Source organism: Fukomys damarensis, unplaced genomic scaffold (genome assembly GCF_012274545.1).
Source record: "Fukomys damarensis isolate Sample0158 unplaced genomic scaffold, DMR_v1.0_HiC HiC_scaffold_10, whole genome shotgun sequence".
Taxonomy (NCBI): domain Eukaryota; kingdom Metazoa; phylum Chordata; class Mammalia; order Rodentia; family Bathyergidae; genus Fukomys; species Fukomys damarensis.
In genome coordinates this window covers 36407149-36423837 of record NW_022900922.1, presented here as the reverse complement: position 1 = coordinate 36423837, position 16689 = coordinate 36407149, and the positions used below count along the sequence as shown (strand labels likewise).

The window sequence follows — 16689 nt, the reverse complement described above, 5'->3', positions numbered from 1 at the left end:
TAGCAACCTCCCCATCCCAAAAAAGAGTAGGGTTCTGGTGGAAACAGAAACATGTACATAAAAACTCTAGGTCCCACAACTCTCCAGGTATTCACAATCCCCAGAGACCTCAGAAGCAAGGCAGCAGCAGAAAAGCAAGAATCTCAGTAGCATCCGCTCACAAGAGTGTAGTGTCTGCTTGGAACCCAGGACCGAGGAAGAGGTCTGGGTTGCTGTCAGCCTCATTCTACAAAGAAGTGGAAGTGGTCACAAGACTGACTCCACTGTAGGAGTCAGGACCGATGAGTAGTCAGCCTGAAAGAGGTCAAATATTTTAATGTTTATATATAAAGCAAGAATGACTGATTGACATCTAACCAGCCCCCAGTAGCTACACCAGATCTTAGTTGCCACATCCTCCCCTGATAAAAGTGAGCATAAAAGATGAAGAAGGACTGTGAGCTGGAGAGTAGTCTAGCGGTCTCACCAGAGCAGAACCAACCACACTTCTCATTAAAACCCCTAGAGGGTTATTAAAGACACAAGTTCCAGCCAGGCATGGTGGTGCATCCCCAGAATCCCAGCACTTTTTGGAAGGCTGAGGCAGGAGGATCACAAGTTTAAGCTCAGCCTAGGTGACCTAGTGACTAAGTAAGACCTTGTTTTAAAATTTTTTTGAAAAATGCTGGGGATGTATGTACCTCACTCCAAAGGCCCTGGGCTCTATTAAATACAAAACAACAGACATGGGTTCCCACTCATCCAGTTTCTGCTTTAGGGTTTCAGAGGGCTGACACCAGGTGATGCGTGTTTCCAGTGAGTCTCGTCATTGGTGAGTAATAAGCATGAGAGCACCCCACAAACTGCTCACAGTCACACCCCTGGCCACTGTGGGTGCTAGATGGACCCCCAGCTCCAGTAAGCAGTGACCTTTCCACTTAAACCTGGAAACTTGTGGACAGAAAGCTACTCTGACACTAGGGACAGCAGAATCAGTGGGATTCGGTGGCCCCACCACACTCACTCATGTCTGTAAACCCTGGCCAGCAGGCACCTGGCAGGAGTGACTTGGTGACAAGGGGGAATCTCACAGCTGTTCCTCAGCACACACAGGGCTTTCAGTTAAACCACCTGCCTCCCGCACCAAGGGCAGGCCAAGGAATTTCCATAATGCATGGTCTGCAGGTACCTCGTCACAGGGCCACCCCCTCCCCATGGGCAGGGAACTCGGGTCCAGACCCGCCTCCCTGGGACAAGCGGGACTGGCGCATGTGCCCCCCACCCTTCCACTTATCTGACTGGCCCAGGGACAAGTTCTGTGTTTGGTCTGCCTGGGAAATGTAGTGGGAAAAGCTATAATTAGACATATTTATCAAGAGAAATGTGCTCTTAAAATGTTCAAGAAAGGATAATGCTACATTCTCAAGGAATAGCCTGATAGACTCCTGGAAGGACACACACACATGCACACTACACACACATGCCATACACCATACACACATTGCTCTTGATACACAGTTGTGTGTACATGAATAGATATATGCATAGTACCCTATGTTCACAATTGCAATTATGAATATTACCTTTTCAGCAGGTTTTTTTGGGGGGAGGGATAATTGTTAACCCTTCACTTTCCAGTTGCAGGAGGGAATGAATATTGTAATTCTCAGACTGCAACATGCAACAAAATTACCTGGGACCTTGTTAAAATGCAGGTGCCTATTTGCTAGGCGTAGGGTAGGGCTGGGCTGCCCTAACCAAGCACTGGCTGCTGTTGAAGTCATAAAGCTCTAGTTTGTGCGGAATGACTATTTTTATATCACATATAAAATAGTAACTACTTAAGATTAGAGTATATCAAACCCAAACAAAACTAAAATTAAATTGTTTTTTTCTAGGATGATTCTGAAAGGGACTTCAGAAAGTGGGCAGTGCCTCGTGGTTATCACTAAGCACATTTTTCACTCAGGAGAGCCATTTCAGAGTGGAAGCCAACAGAGAAATTTTGACTTAAGAGAGTCAGATTGTCCTGTTTAGAAGCAGATGGGAGTCTCCCAGGGGGAGAGGTATTTTTCTCATTACTAACACTGTGACCTGAAGATGAATGAAGAAAGCTGGGCCTGTCCCACCACCCTGACCTCTCAAAATTGATTCCAATATCTAGAAATGATTAATATTCCCCTCAAGTACAGCCCCCTGAAAGCTCTAGGGGAAAATTATGCAAACTCAATGCCATTCTAAATACTGTGCTATACAGAGGTTGGCTCTACATGTCATATTGTCCAAATACTTGAAAGAAGTCTATTAATCATTAACCTCACTTCTAAGAACTTCAGATATGAAATTATACATGAAAATGTGCTGCTAACTAGTACACAAATGAGAAAGGACATATCTCCTATGAAGGATACAAAAAATACTGGGAATGATCCCCCTGGAGAGAAAGTTCTAGCTTCTTAGGAGTGGATGAGTTCTGTAAAATAATAGGGACCAGAAAGGATACCAAAAACTGGCCCAAAAGCATGGCATAGAGTATCTCAATAGTGTGCTTGAGGAACCACGTAATCCACAAAATTGTGGAAATCGGGTTAAAACCAACTGGGGAGAGAACTGAATCTGACCTTGAAGAGTTACAGGAGCCACAAAAGAGGAGAAAGAATGACAAAGCTATAGGGGCAAATAAAAAAAGCGGGAGCAGAGATGAAATCTGGAGTCACAGCTCTGAGCCAGGCATGGAGCCATGTGCTTACAGATAAATTGGGCCAGTGGAAGAGCTGGACATTGTCTGGTGATGTCCCAGTCTTCCTTTTAGGCCTTGCTCATTCCATTGGAATTCACAGCTCTGTACCTATGTGGCCTCCTCAGATTACTTGCAGTGGCAGCTCTCAGAGAACATGGACAGAGTGGCAGGTGTGTAATATGGCTGTGGTGGTGACGTCTACCAGCTGAGTAAGTCCAGTCAGGGTGTTCACTGGCATATCCAGAGATAAAGGTTCCACAGGCCAGCAAAGGCATCTTCCTGCCACTTTTGTTATACTGACGATGGCAACTGTAACAGCTTCAGAGTTGATTGATCTTGGTGCACTCTACCTGCATCATATTAGAGCTGACTCTTGTCGCCTACTGAGTAGCATTTGTCTGACACAATAGGAAGTCCCTGCCTTGTCTGTTGTTCTATGCAGCATATTTTGCTAGGTTCCTAGGCACCTCAAATACTACAGTTCCATGATTATGCTTTGGCTTTTGGTTTCCCAAGGCACGTTGACATCTACAATCTTGGTATTGGATGAGATCTCATCCGTGCTGGACTAGGTAGAATCCTTCCTTCTTCTTCATGGTCCCTGATGAAAACTCATCTATGTGCCCACATCCTTAGGTGACGGGGGGTGGATGGGGAGACTAACACATTTGCCATCATTCCATTGGGAAAGAAAAGGAGAGACACAAGATACATGTAAAGGAACTTTTGTACAGTGTTGGTGGGAATGTGAATTAGTACAGCCAATATGGAAAACAGAATGGAGGTTCTTCAAAAAGCAAAAGCTAGATCTATCATCTGATCCAGCTACCCCACTTCTGGTGTATGTCCAAGGAATATGAAATCAGGATACCACAGAGATACAGGCATGCCCACATCTGCAGCATTATTCACAACAGCTAAGATGTGGAATCAGCAGATGAATGGATAGAGTGTGTAAATACACGACAAGCATCGTTCAGCCACGAGGAAGAATACAACCCTGTCATTCATAGCAAAATGGACAGATGGGAGGGCATCATATTGAGTGAAATCAGCCAGAGAGACAATACTGCATGTTCTCTCTCATATGTGGAATCTTTTAAAGTCCACCTAACTGAAGAGTAGTGATTAACAGAGGTTGGGAGGGTGTGTGGAGGTGGAGGGTTGGATAAAAGGACACTGGATCGCACTGTGTGCATGTGGAGATGTCACATTAAGCCCCATTAATGTGTAATAATGTTAAAGGGATTGACTGATTTTTTTAAAAAAAAGAAAGTCATGAGTGGGATTTGTTCTCCGACAGGATGTGGGAGGAAGGTCACGCCCAATGCTAATCAATATATCAGTAAAATATGTTGCTGGCTGTAACACTTAGGCGAATTGGTTTTACAACTTTTTTCCACTGGAGGGCGCCATTATCTCGCAGTTTGGGAAGTGAACTGCAATCTACCAGGGCTGACAGCCGGTTTAGAATCCAGCCTGGGTGGCTGTGTTTGCATAAAGAAATCAAACAGCCAATCAAAACAATCAGATCAAACAAGCCGTCCTTAGAAAACTAATTGCAATAACAGCTTGTTTTCAAATACTCAATGTTTCTTTTGTTTTTATTTTAAATGTCTGTAATAATGGACTCATAACTTGGCCAAACTGCATAGAATGTATAAAACCAAGAGTGAACCCTAACATAAACTATGACATAGGTTTGCGGACTGTAGCAAATGCACCAGCTGGATGGGGTGACTTACTGGGGGAGGTGGTACATACCACAGGGCAGACCACACCCAGCATATCTTGCATCTTCCTTGCAATTTGTCTGGGAACCTAAAACTTCTCTAAGAAGTACATTATTTAAAAATTCTAGTTAATTTTTTTTTAATCTGACTACTTATTTCGCATGTTGGACAAGTTAATCTATGCAGAGAGAAATGCCCCGGCATTACTATGCTTGCGTAAGTGTGGGGAAGGCGCTGACTATGCCTCTGCTCCCTCATCCGTGGGAGATCATTCTGAGAATGCACGTGGCCACTGTGGGGATCTACACGCCCTGTAGGGAAAGTCCTTCACACGGTGCCCCAGACACAGCGCCATCCCCATGAGGGGAGTACCTACCCCCTGAGGTTGCAACAAGGGTGTTCGTTGTATGTGTTTTTGAGGGGTGCAGGGGTTATGTTATGGGGGATCAAGCCGAGGCCTTGAGGTGCTAGGCAAGCTTTCTGCCACTAAGCTGCACACCCATTTGTAAAGTACTGACAAGGAGTGGCACAGGTGAGGACTATTTACACATCTCTCAAACAGAATAAGTAAATAAATAATTTGCCCAGGTTAAAAGCCTAACCTAAATAGGCAACCTGAAAACATGGACTTAGGGATGTAAGAACTGGGGCCAGAAGTGTAGCTCAGTGGCAGAGCACAGGCTTCGAAGGTGTGGAGGTCTGGGTTCAATCCCAGCACAGGGAAGAAAGGAGACAACACTTTTACTATGTGTTCCTACCTTTGAAAGGGACCACCTAAGATAAAACATCTCGACTTAAAGGTAAAGAGCTCTTTGGAAATGAAGCACATCTCCTGTTGACCTTTTAAAGACAAGATCTTATTTCATCAGACTCTGCCTCCTTTTGAGACTGTTACCTTTAATAAGTGAAATTGCTGTGTCTGTGGGTTTCGTGTGTTTGCCCTTTAAACCTGAGTCCCTATGCGGCAACTATTTTCAGCATCCAAGCACAACCAACACAGTATCTTTCAAGCAGTGGGAGTCGGTGATTATTTGCTGAGCATATTAATATAGAATCAAAGTGTAAAGATGTAAATGAATACTTACCCTGCCATAGGTTGATTAAATGCATTTATAAATGAAAATCTCGTCTTTATAATAAAGCATTTTTATACTTACTCCTTACCCTAATTCCAAGAGTTTGAGCCTTAAAGTGAATAAAAACTAAAAGAACAGGCCCAGCTTTGCATCTTTGTTATCTGCTCACATTGGGAACACAAATCCTAGAAGCCGAAGGTTAACCGGACAAGTCAAGGGTGTGGATTCACACGCTGCTGATTTCTAGCCTGGTTGTGCCAGCCAACAAGATCCTCAAACCTGGACCTGCAACAGCCTGAGGGTTCTAAGCGCGGCCTTCGGGGAGGGCCAGAGAGGAGAGCCAGCGTTCCCTGGAGGAGGAGCTGGGGGTTGTGGAACAAGTCAGCAAGAGGTGGGGTCAGGGCGCCCCGCAGGCCATGTACATCAGAGCCATCCGGGCCGGCGGCCTGCGGGGTTTCCCGGGTACTGATCCAGGGCCTTGCCTGCTAACTTGGGAATTATTTTGAGACCTTTGCATCTTTTCTATTTCCAATTAACCGAAAGCTGAATTGCTTGAACAAATTTATTTCAAGTTAGAGCTTTAAAATAAACTCTTCCTAGGTAGGCGGTAGGGCCGGGGACTTAGCTCAGTGGTTCCGCCGCCTGCCTCACAAATGCAAGGTCCCGAGTTCAACCTCCAGTGCAAAAGAAGAAAAAAGAGGGGCTGGAGATGTAACTCATTACACAGGCCCTAAGATCAACCTGCATTTAAAAAAAAAAATCAAGAGGGCTCCACACACGCTTATAGAAGCTGTTTCCGGGTGTAAGAAGACACGAGGGCTAAGGATGCTGAAGCCGTAAGAGCAAGGACGCTAACAGTAACTGTGGCAGCCCTTCCACCTACGCGAAGCACTTTATTCGGCTCTAAAAGCAGCTCTGTGTAGCAAGTGGGGCTGCAGAAACCAGACGGTGCTCTCTGCGAGGCCGGGGGCACGGAGCACCCCATGGTGGCAGGGCTGGGACTGGGGCCATGAGGACCCCGGGAGTGTCTCCTTAACAAGACATCCGTCCCTGATGCAGGCAGCTAGGTGTGGCGGGCGTGCTCAGGGGGTTTCCAGACCACGCTCAGGACCCACCGCTGAGGTTCAAGCCCTGCACCGTCTCTAAATTTAAGCAGTGGATCTGGGGCAGGGAGATGAGCCCTCCGCTGTCAGCCGGGAGCACAGCGCCGGCCTCAGAGGCTGACAGTGAGGGTTTACAGGAAGGAGTCCTTCTCCGTGTCCTCCCACACTTTCACTCCCGCCGTTGCTGTGGCAACCAGATCCATGCCAGTGTAGACTGAAGTGCTTCACCCCGTCTCTCTGACCTCGAGCGCCCCTGGGACCCAGCCTTTACACATAGGCCACTGGGAACGCTAGCGGCCCAGCTACCTTTCACCAGGGGGGGGTGGCACCTGGGCGGCCGGGGGCAGGAGCGCACCTGAAGGGTCACCTTGCCCACGGGGCCAGCATGGGGAGACCTACGTGGCTTCCTTCTTTCCCACCTTGCAAGGTGCCCGTGCCCGCACCAGCACGGGCCTCGCTAGCTCTGCTCCGGACAGGAACTTGGGGGCGGGATTTCGGAGACCCGGCTGGGCACCCAAGAACCCGAGAGACTTCCCAAGAGCGACGTCTGTAATAAACGCTTTTTCTCTCCAGTTCCTCGGCCCAGCTCTCTAGAGTGAAGCCTCTACCGCTGCTTGCTCCTCGCCATCTCACTGGTCTCCGCTGTGTCGCCACGTGGTGGGCAAAAAGGAGAAGAGAGGGGAGAGGACCACGGGGCAGAGACCTGGAAGCCGCCCAGGAGTCCTGGGGCCCAGGTGACTTGTGGCCAGGCATCACGATCACCATCTTGCTCTACTTTTGCTTCTACTGAACATGATTCACATGACTTGATGTGTGAAAGTGTTAATGGGAATAAAGGTGACGGGAAAACAGTGGCCCTCGGTGCCCTGGGGAGGCTGGTTGCTCCAAGGCCCCCTAGTCCTGCAGAGGAGAGGCACTGTTCGTCTGCGATGCAGAACACTACACAAAAGCGCAGGAAACAGCCCTTACTCTGCTTTGCTCAGCGAGCACAGATGAGGAAACGGCCTGTGGACGCTCAGCGCAGACACGATTGTGCACATATTTTGAATCCACACTTGGGTGAATCAACAGATGCTCAACCCAGGGTGCAGAAGAAACATTTTATAGCAAAACCCATGATAGCAGTCCGCAACAAAATGAAGTCTGGGAAACACTAAGAGGTAAACTAGCTTTTACAACCTCGATGGTTTGAGTTAGTGGAGAGGAATATAGTTTGGCTGGCTATATTTAGGAATTTCATTATCGAGTATGTTAGCCATTCCTGAACCTTCGAACACAGACTTGGCTTGCTCATTTATACTTTAACAATGTTGTTTTTACTTTTAGAGAGAGAAAATAAAGATATTTCTCATATTGTAATAAATAACAGAAGAGATATAAAACTACCATAATTTCAATTATTTTGAGATTGGTCTCATCTGCAGGGTTGGTCTAAAGCCCCCTGAGCTCCATATGGGCAGAGAACTAGCTATACATGGTACACTGGGAAACCTTTCCATCACTTTTTGTTCCGAATGGGTACAGAGTACGTTAGTATTACAAATGGAACTCTCTGATATCTCTGTGAAAGACAGTTCCTAAAACTGCTGTGCTTGGAGAAATGTCTAAGATGATAGGCTGACAATATTTCTAAATAATAAGTAAAATTAGGAAAAGTTAAAGGATTGTTGTAAAATTCAACATAAGAGAGATTCTTCTTTACAGCTGAAAAATAGCACAAACTTTTTTGAAAATACATCACCATTATACTCTTTGCTCTCCTTTTTCATTGGGAAACATGAGAGGGAGGGTCACATTCTCATAGTCTCAGTAACACATCCTTTTCCACATGGAGGACGAAAGCCCTTGCATTTCCCACAGAAGAAATGTAGCCATCTTAACATCTCCCATAGGACATACACGAAATGGTCAAAAATGATGAATGTCTGGGCAGCAGTGGCCACGTCTGAAAATGTGGACATAACCAAGATGTTAGCTCAGACCTAAAGAGAGGTATAACATTTTATGGCATCTTACTTTAAATGCTGGTGCTTTCTCCCACTGCTTTCACCTCATCCTCAACTAAGATCAGAAGATTGACTGAACCATTCCAGGACCTGGCATTTCACCTGACAGTGAACTTCATGGCCACACAGTGCTCACTGCACCGGGGCCACTGTGAAGGCACAAGTGACTGAGGAAGCAGGACACTGAGAGCTGTGTTCACTCAGCACTGCCCAGAGTCAGAGTCGGTGGCTTCTCTCGAACAAAGTGCACGAGCATATACATACACACAGGTACCCGGACGTAGCATCCATGCCTCTCCCAAAGGAGATTTTTAACTGTAAATCATGCTGTGGCAGTGGGGGCAGTCGCACTCCAAAGGGTGCAAATCGGTTCTTGCTCTTCCTATGGACAAAGCTCACACATACACAAAACGTATTGACAGGTATGTGCTTTATCTGCAGTGATGAAACTTCCTGGAAGGGCTGGAGGCATCTGCCTGCCTAGCAAGAGCAAGGCTCTGGGCTTGATCCCAGGACATGCAAAATTTCAGGAGTAAGTAAATAAACTTTCATCAGGGGGGTCATCTGAGGGGAAAACCCCCATAGTCTCTGAGAGAGAGTAGATGATAATGGAAAAAAAGATTGAGAAACATGGCTATGAACCACCTTCTAATTGGAACAGCGATTCCGATTGTTTTTTGTAATGTTTTCTGAACTGTCTAGGATTATTTTTAAAAAGTTATCATATGCTAAATGATGAAAGAATTAAAGATATGGAAAGAGCCAGCAAATCTTGGAATGGTTTAATTAATAGTCCGATCTCAGTGGAAGACAAGGTTAAAGTGGTGGGAAAACATTTTTTAAAGTAAGACCACATAAAATATTGTACTTCCCATGAGATTCTGTTCCCTAGACATGAACACTCCTCTCCTGGAAAGTGCTAAAATCCTTAAAATAGTAATTATTTCTCTTCCTCCAGGCTTCTGCTGTTTTCCTGACTGAATTCTTGGAATAGCTGCAGTGTCACATGAAAATCAACAGCGCAACAGCTCCCAGGAGAAACCCTGAAAGGCTGCATTCGGAGGGCTACTACTCTTCTGAGATCCCCAAGAAGAGGAAGAGGAACTACATGTTTTCCCTTTCATAACTAGAGCATGTAAGAGAAAGAGAATGAAGCGATGTGGGTGTTATTTTTAGCTCTCACACCTAAAAACAGATCACCGACTTTAATATACACCAGGCACCCAGGCAAGCTGCCTCAGTGAGGGTCCCTGAAAGTTGCTGTAGTAGTGGGAAGTGCTGAGAGTTGCCTGTGCCACTACTGTCACCCGGCCCCTCCCAAGGACACACTGGGGCATGCACTCCATCTCCTGCGACAAGCGCCACTGCTGCCATGCTGAAAACACAACTGCAAAACAGGTGTGATTAGGTTAAAGGGATTTCACTACCTGAGCATCCTCAAGAGCAGGTGTCTGCCTGGGGCCTCCCCGTGTCATCACGGCCCGGAACAGGCGCCAGAGGACTGAAGATGACAGAAGGCAGACGCTACCTACAATCCAGACGCCTTTTCTTCTAAGTGTAGAGTCCATTCTCGGGAGCAGCTGTGAAGGCCCTTGACTTATAGGTGCCAGCCCTGTCCTGGTTGACTACAACCACTTCCCAAGCACTGTCCGTCCCTCCCTGCTCTGCCATGAGGAGTGGGCGTCACAGAGGATTCTCGTAGAGCAGAGCAATGGCTGTCTCCAATTACACTATCTACAAATATTCTGCCTCTTTAAAAGGAAAAATATGATGGGCTCGTGTGACAGATCCAAAACAGGTGCAGGGGCCAAGGAGACCTCCTGGCCATAATTTACACCAACACGCATGCGTTTGTCCCTAGTTCAAGGTCTGCTGGCTGCAATGTAATTAGCATTTGCTGCCAACGTTGGGCCCCTGCCTGCCAGAGAGTTTTCTCTTGGCCTTGCGGGGAGAGGAGCAAAGAAGAGGGATAGAGAAAGCAACTTTAAAAATTGCAAAACCTCCACCCGCAGCTGTGCTATTTTGAGATCTCAGTTGCAGTCATTATAAAGGCTGTGGATGAACAAGTTCATAACAGTTGGTCAGGAAATACCATCTGGTATTAAATCCACCCACTGCAATCAAATTAGGGAGCTCCATGCTTTACTCAAACCCACTCTGTCCTTTTGCACACCCTGTTGATAAAGATTTTGTTTGCTTTGATCTCTGGAGCTTCAATACCAGACATTGAAATGTTTCAGGGACAGAGAGGGACCGTTTCCATTAGGGCCATCTTTATCTTCTATCCCCAGATGGGATATGGAAAACTCTAAGCCTGGTTATAAAAACGAATTATTCCTTACTAAGGAAGATTTTTAAACACAAATCAATAAGGATTAGGATAAACTCAGAAATAATCCACTTAGAAGTCCTGTGAGCACGGCTGGGGAGCATTGGCCCATAAGGACATTTTTTTTTTTAACTTTTGGGGAAAATGTATTGTCTCTTTGGTTGGAATATAACCAAGGCAATGCACTTTTCAGCCTATCAGTGTAAATTTCTGCTGAAGAATCATCCACACGCTGGCATCCCACAGCTGTTGCTCCTGGGATTGTGCCCTCGGGTGGAGGACAGGTAACCAAGGGGTATAGAGCTGGGCAAAATCAAGGGACCAAGAGATAAGCACACAGCATCTCAGGTTTGAAAAGCAGGGTCACGAGCTAGGGGTGTGGCTAGTTGGTAGAGTGTTTACTTAGCTCTGGATTCAATCCCTAGCATCACAAAAACAAAGCGGGATGGACATGACTCACCGAAGATGGTGGGAAGCAGAGAGAGCCAAGTGGCTAAGAACATTATGTGGCATTAGTGTCTTTTATTGAGCAAGTGTGTGGAGGGAGAGACTGCACTAAACTTTAATAAAATACAACACTTAGAGACTAGAGAATTGGCAAAAGAAATAACTCAGGGCTAGGGGTGTAGTTCAATGGTACTGTACACCCAAGACTCTGGTACCAATTCCCAGCATCAAAATAAATAAATTTAGAACCCTACATTTGATTGTATAAACATAATACTCGTTATAGTTATGAGAGCTCTTTATCACTTAACTTAATGTACATACACAGCAGTTATTAAGCTTCTATCATATATGATGATTTCACTCAATTTCAATACCAGACTATGAATGCTTAAGTGCAGCTCATTATGGCACATGGTATCTGCTGAAAACTTCTTAAACATTCAACTTTCTTATGTGCAAGATCTTTTGAAGGAGGGTACTTAAGGAGGGAGGCAAGGGGCTGCGGTATGCGTACACCCAGGAGCAAGTGTCAAGTCTGGGTTCACTTCACAGTAGGGGAAAGCAGATCTATGAAGATTCCAGAGGACACAGCTGGCCTCCACCTGTGCAGAATTATGGGGTGAAGTAGCAGGCTGGGGAGAGGCAGAGGCAATGACTACGGAGCTCTGCTGGTGGTAAAGATATAATGCTGAATGGACTATGTAGGTTCTGAGCCTGGGCGAGTGGGAGCCCCATGTCAGCTGAGCCTGGGTCAGAAGAACAGAGCTACCCCTTCGGTAGAGAGGGGGAGGAGGGAGAGAGCAGAACCGGAGGGACAGGGAGCTCAGTGGGCTCAGCTGGAGTAGGTGACAGAGGAGGGTGACTATCACTTTTGGTCCACCCCTGGCTCCTTGCTTGGGAGAGACCAATGACATCCTTCACATTTTCACATTTTGTGTCAAGGTGGCAGCCAAAAAGGAAGGAGGGAAATGGAAGCAAAGTCCACGGGAGGGTGAGACACACGGACCCCTTGAGGAGTGAAAACTAAAAATTCTGCACTATAGGTAAAAATAAAGTGACTAGTGAATATCCCTTGGAATGCAACAGAACAAGGCACCAAAATAAAATGGAAAGTAGAAAATTAAAAAGAGCAAGAACAAGAAAGAAAAAGAGTATAATAGGTAGTATTTAATAAATTGAAAAAATAGAAAAAATTAAAAATAAAGTTATTGGAGGAAAAATACATGGTTTAAAAGCAGGAAAAGGAAAATAATTTGAGTTTTAGCCAACTATTCTAACAAATAGAGATTGTTAAATTTGTGCATAATTTTTCTGCTCCTGGGTCGACAGCATGGTCTCTTCTAGGAAGCACTTATACTTCAAGTGCCTGAAAGTCAGAGTAAATTCTTTGGGGCACCCAGGCAATGTTTCTACTGTGATTAACAGCACTGACCTTCTCAGAGGGGAGATCAAAGAGAAAAGGGGAGAAGGGGAGAAAGCTGACAGTATCTTTTCCCAGTTCCTGGCGAGGAAAGAGTGGAATGGGAAAGATTTACTGCAGCCCCAGCAGAAGAGCGAGGCGTGCTAATCCAGCCGTCTGTGGGTCTGCATACCTGCAGACACCCGAGCCTCAGGAAGGCTGGGCCACCTGGCCCGGCACCCTGGGCCCTTGCCCTAGGGACAGCTCTGTACCCATCCGTCCTCCTCGTGGCTGGAGAGAAATTCACTGCTGACATCTCTGGCCTTTCTCCATTCACAAATCAGGAGCTGAATGGGGCCCGTGTGGTTCCTCGCCCTCTTCCCTCTTCCCCACGGAAGCCAGAAGATGACAAAAGAGACAGCAGGTTCCCTTTTACTAGGGCTTCTTCAGACTCAACATTTTCCCTAAATATATGTAACTGATTTCTAACATTCTTGAACAAGTGGTAACTAGAAAAGTAATCCTTCCTAAAAATGTTTATGGTCCAACTTACCATTATCTCACTCTTTAAAAATGGTTGCCTACTTTATAAATTTCACCAGAAAAGTTGGAGAAAAACCATACTTAAAAAATAATCACAATTATATAAATGATCCATTAGTTGATGATTTCAGAGTTATAGGAAGTTATGCAAGAAGGATATTCTGTTTTCTGTGCCCTACAGAACTTCATGAACCAGATGGGAAAAAAGCCTTCTGTTTATTGGTTTAAAATATTAACAGGCCTAATGAGAAAGTCTTTCATGTCTCACAAATTTGCTTGTGGAAATTTCTTATTTTTCTATATTGAGCAAAATATTAACTAGCCAGGCACAGTGGCATTTGCCTATAGTTCCAGATACTCAGTAGGCTGAGGTGAGGATGGCTTCAATCTAAGAGCTCAGGGCCAATCTGGGTAACAGTGGTTCCCTGTTTCAAAAAAATAAAATAAAATAAAAGAAGGAGAAATAAAAGGACAAGAAGGAGAAGCAAAAGGAACAAGAGGAAGAGAAGGGGAAGAAGGAGAAAGGGGAGGAGGAAGAGAAGAAGGAAAGAAGAAAAAGGAGATTAACCCATAGGGACAGCAGGGGTCTCAAAAAAAATCTGTTTCAGTCTGACTCATTTCTTCTCTCCAGCACACATCATTCCTCGTTCACTCCCAGGCTTTTTATACACACTATCCCCATTTCCTTGTCTGCTGTGTTACTAGAATGCTCCCCTACCTGACTAGTGCTTTTCGGAGCAATAAGTGGTCTAGGAAGGATGCCTTCTGAAGCTGTCTAGCAGGAATCACTTGTTCTGGTTATTAAAAATGATTCCTAGCCTTCAACCAGAATGCAGAATTGACTCGCATCAATCTGTTCCTACCAGACACTTCTGCTGCCTGTTACATGCCGGTGACTGGATAAACAAACGAGTACATAGAGACAGTAACACGAGGTCCTGGCCTGTGGGCGCCTGCCCAGAAAGGGGATAAACACATGAAGAACCGTTGCTTAGGCTGGAATAAAGGCACAGGCAGAGTGCGGCTCAGCGATGCTGAGTCGGGGCTTGGAGGGGGCTGCCGCCCCTGCTGAGGGCTCCCTGACGGAACGCCCAGGGCCCGGAGAGCAGCTCAGTAGCATGGTGCATGCTCAGCATGCTCGAGGCCATTTGCTCCCTAGCTCCTCCCTCCCAAGGAAAGAAGGAAAACCATGCTTCTTAGGACAGCACCGTGGTTGAGTTGAGTAACTCTCGAAGAACACACAGCTGGCACGGGCTCAGCACCCTCGTCCTGCACAGTGGAGGACACAGGGCCAGCAAGTCCTGCCTGTCTCCCCTCGAGATTTCACTGTCAATAGCTCTACCCTAAGGAGCTCGAGGCCTTCAAGAAACTAGAAACCCCTGAAGAACAACTGTGCCCCTCACAGAGCTTCTCTGGATTTCCAAGTCCATACCCATCATTTTAAAGGATTCTTCTTCAAACTGTGTTTATACACACACACACACTCACACTCCATATATACACGGGGCAGGTGCTGGGGATGGAGCCCACGGCTTCACAAAAGCTCCAGCATTGAGCTACACCCCGGCCTCCACAAACTATCCTGGCGACTCCAGAGCCACTACTCACCAGTGCGACAAGCGCACAGGCAGGCCTCATGACCGCTTACCAAACTCAGCTGAATGGTTTGCCCACAGTGCATGGCGAAACAAAGTGGAATTTATGTAGTCATACAGCTTCTTTAATTCTACCCACCAGTGACAAAATAGAACTTGAAAAGGGTCAGAGAAGGATGGCATTAGAAAAGATAAGGTAGAACCAATACTTTTTTAGGAGACTAAGTCAGCATGTTATTACCTCGTCCATTGCAGATCTTGAATCTAGTTCACCAGCATTTTCTTCCAGAAAACATTTCACTTTCTCCACCTCTTCCATGCACTGGAAAAATGTCATTTCCTCCAGCCTGTTGCTGCTGTAGCATATGTTGATTTCTTCTAGCTGCTTCACCTTCAGCATCTTGGTGGTGAGCCCAATTAGGCTGCTCTCTGGACTGCGGGTTTTGTTTCCCTCTGCCTCTGATTTGTAAGTCAAGACACAATCGTGACTTTTCAGTGTTCTGTTCTCTTGGCTGTAAAGAAGTGAGACCAGGAACATTCTCATTACTCATTCATGTACCAGCTTCTTAAGAAAACAGTCAGTGAGGGTTGGGAATTAACTTCTGCGTATATAGAAAAAATAAAGAAATGCTGATATTCATATTGAGTTTCCATTGCTGGAACTTTTTTTCTTTTGGTGGTACTGGACAGGGAACCTGAGGCCTTCTTATTGAGCTACATCTCAATACTTTTTATTTTTTATTTTGAGACAGGGTCCTGCTAAGTTGCTATATTTCCCAGGCTAGACTCAAACTTGCAATTCTCCTGCCTCAGCCTCCCAAAGTGTTGGAATTACAAGTGTGTGCCTCTACACCCAGCTGGGAGTTTTAAAAAGAATCATTATTTTTACTGTTTCTTACAAAAGAAATGGTAAGAAGCAGTCTTGAGTTCCACTGGGTGAATGTATGTCTCTCTCACTGCATAAAATAGGATGCATATTGTGAGAGAATAAAATCCACCACCCCAAATACATTTCTTTGACATATTCTGTATCAGTTAGTAAGAGAAACTGCAAACCTCTGCAGATACAAGAGTGGCTATGAAAAGACAACATTTCATTAAAAGCACAAGGGATATCAACAAATATGATGATGTTTCAATAAAAAAAAATTCATAGTAAAAGACACATTGCCATTAATCTGTCTCAAAATACTCCCATTCCGTTTAAACACACTTATCACTCTTACCTTCATATTCTGAAGCAGTTCGGGAAGTCCTCTTTCGTGAGTGGCTTTACAAGATGGGATAAAAAATATGATGAATGTGCCTGCCATGTGCCATCTGCCAGAACAGCAGGCTTATAAAAATATTATGGGAAATCCTCATTCACCTTACTCACTGATCTGGCACTGTGAAACTTCTAGCTCCTCCCAAAGTCAAAACTGCCATTAAAGGTAAATGTTTTAAATCAATTCAGAATATTGAGGCAGCCGGACAGAGCAACTAAACACATAAAAGAGCACTTCCAGAGCTGCTCCAGAAAGTGGGAAGAGCAATGGGATGAGTGTGTTTGCAGAGAGAGGGAGTATTCTGGGGAGAATTAATGGCAATGTGTCTCTTACTGTAATGACTTTTAAATTTAAATATTCACCTTATTTTTCAATTGCATCTCATAATTTACATTTATCTATGTTAGTAAATAGCAAGTGCAGACAGAATCATTTCTACCTGATATCCCTCCTCTCTGCTTAGGGAAG

General features: G+C 45.3%; 1 protein-coding gene across 1 annotated transcript in view; it reads right to left on the bottom strand.

Moving 5' to 3' along the window:
* The window catches only part of Mylk4 (myosin light chain kinase family member 4), a 70826-nt gene that overhangs the window by 52051 nt on the left and 2086 nt on the right, over window positions 1-16689 (bottom strand). Inside the window, exon 3 of the mRNA XM_033761792.1 lies at window positions 15195-15465. Coding sequence (XP_033617683.1) covers window positions 15195-15465 — 271 coding nt within the window. The remainder of the gene's footprint in view (window positions 1-15194; window positions 15466-16689) is intronic.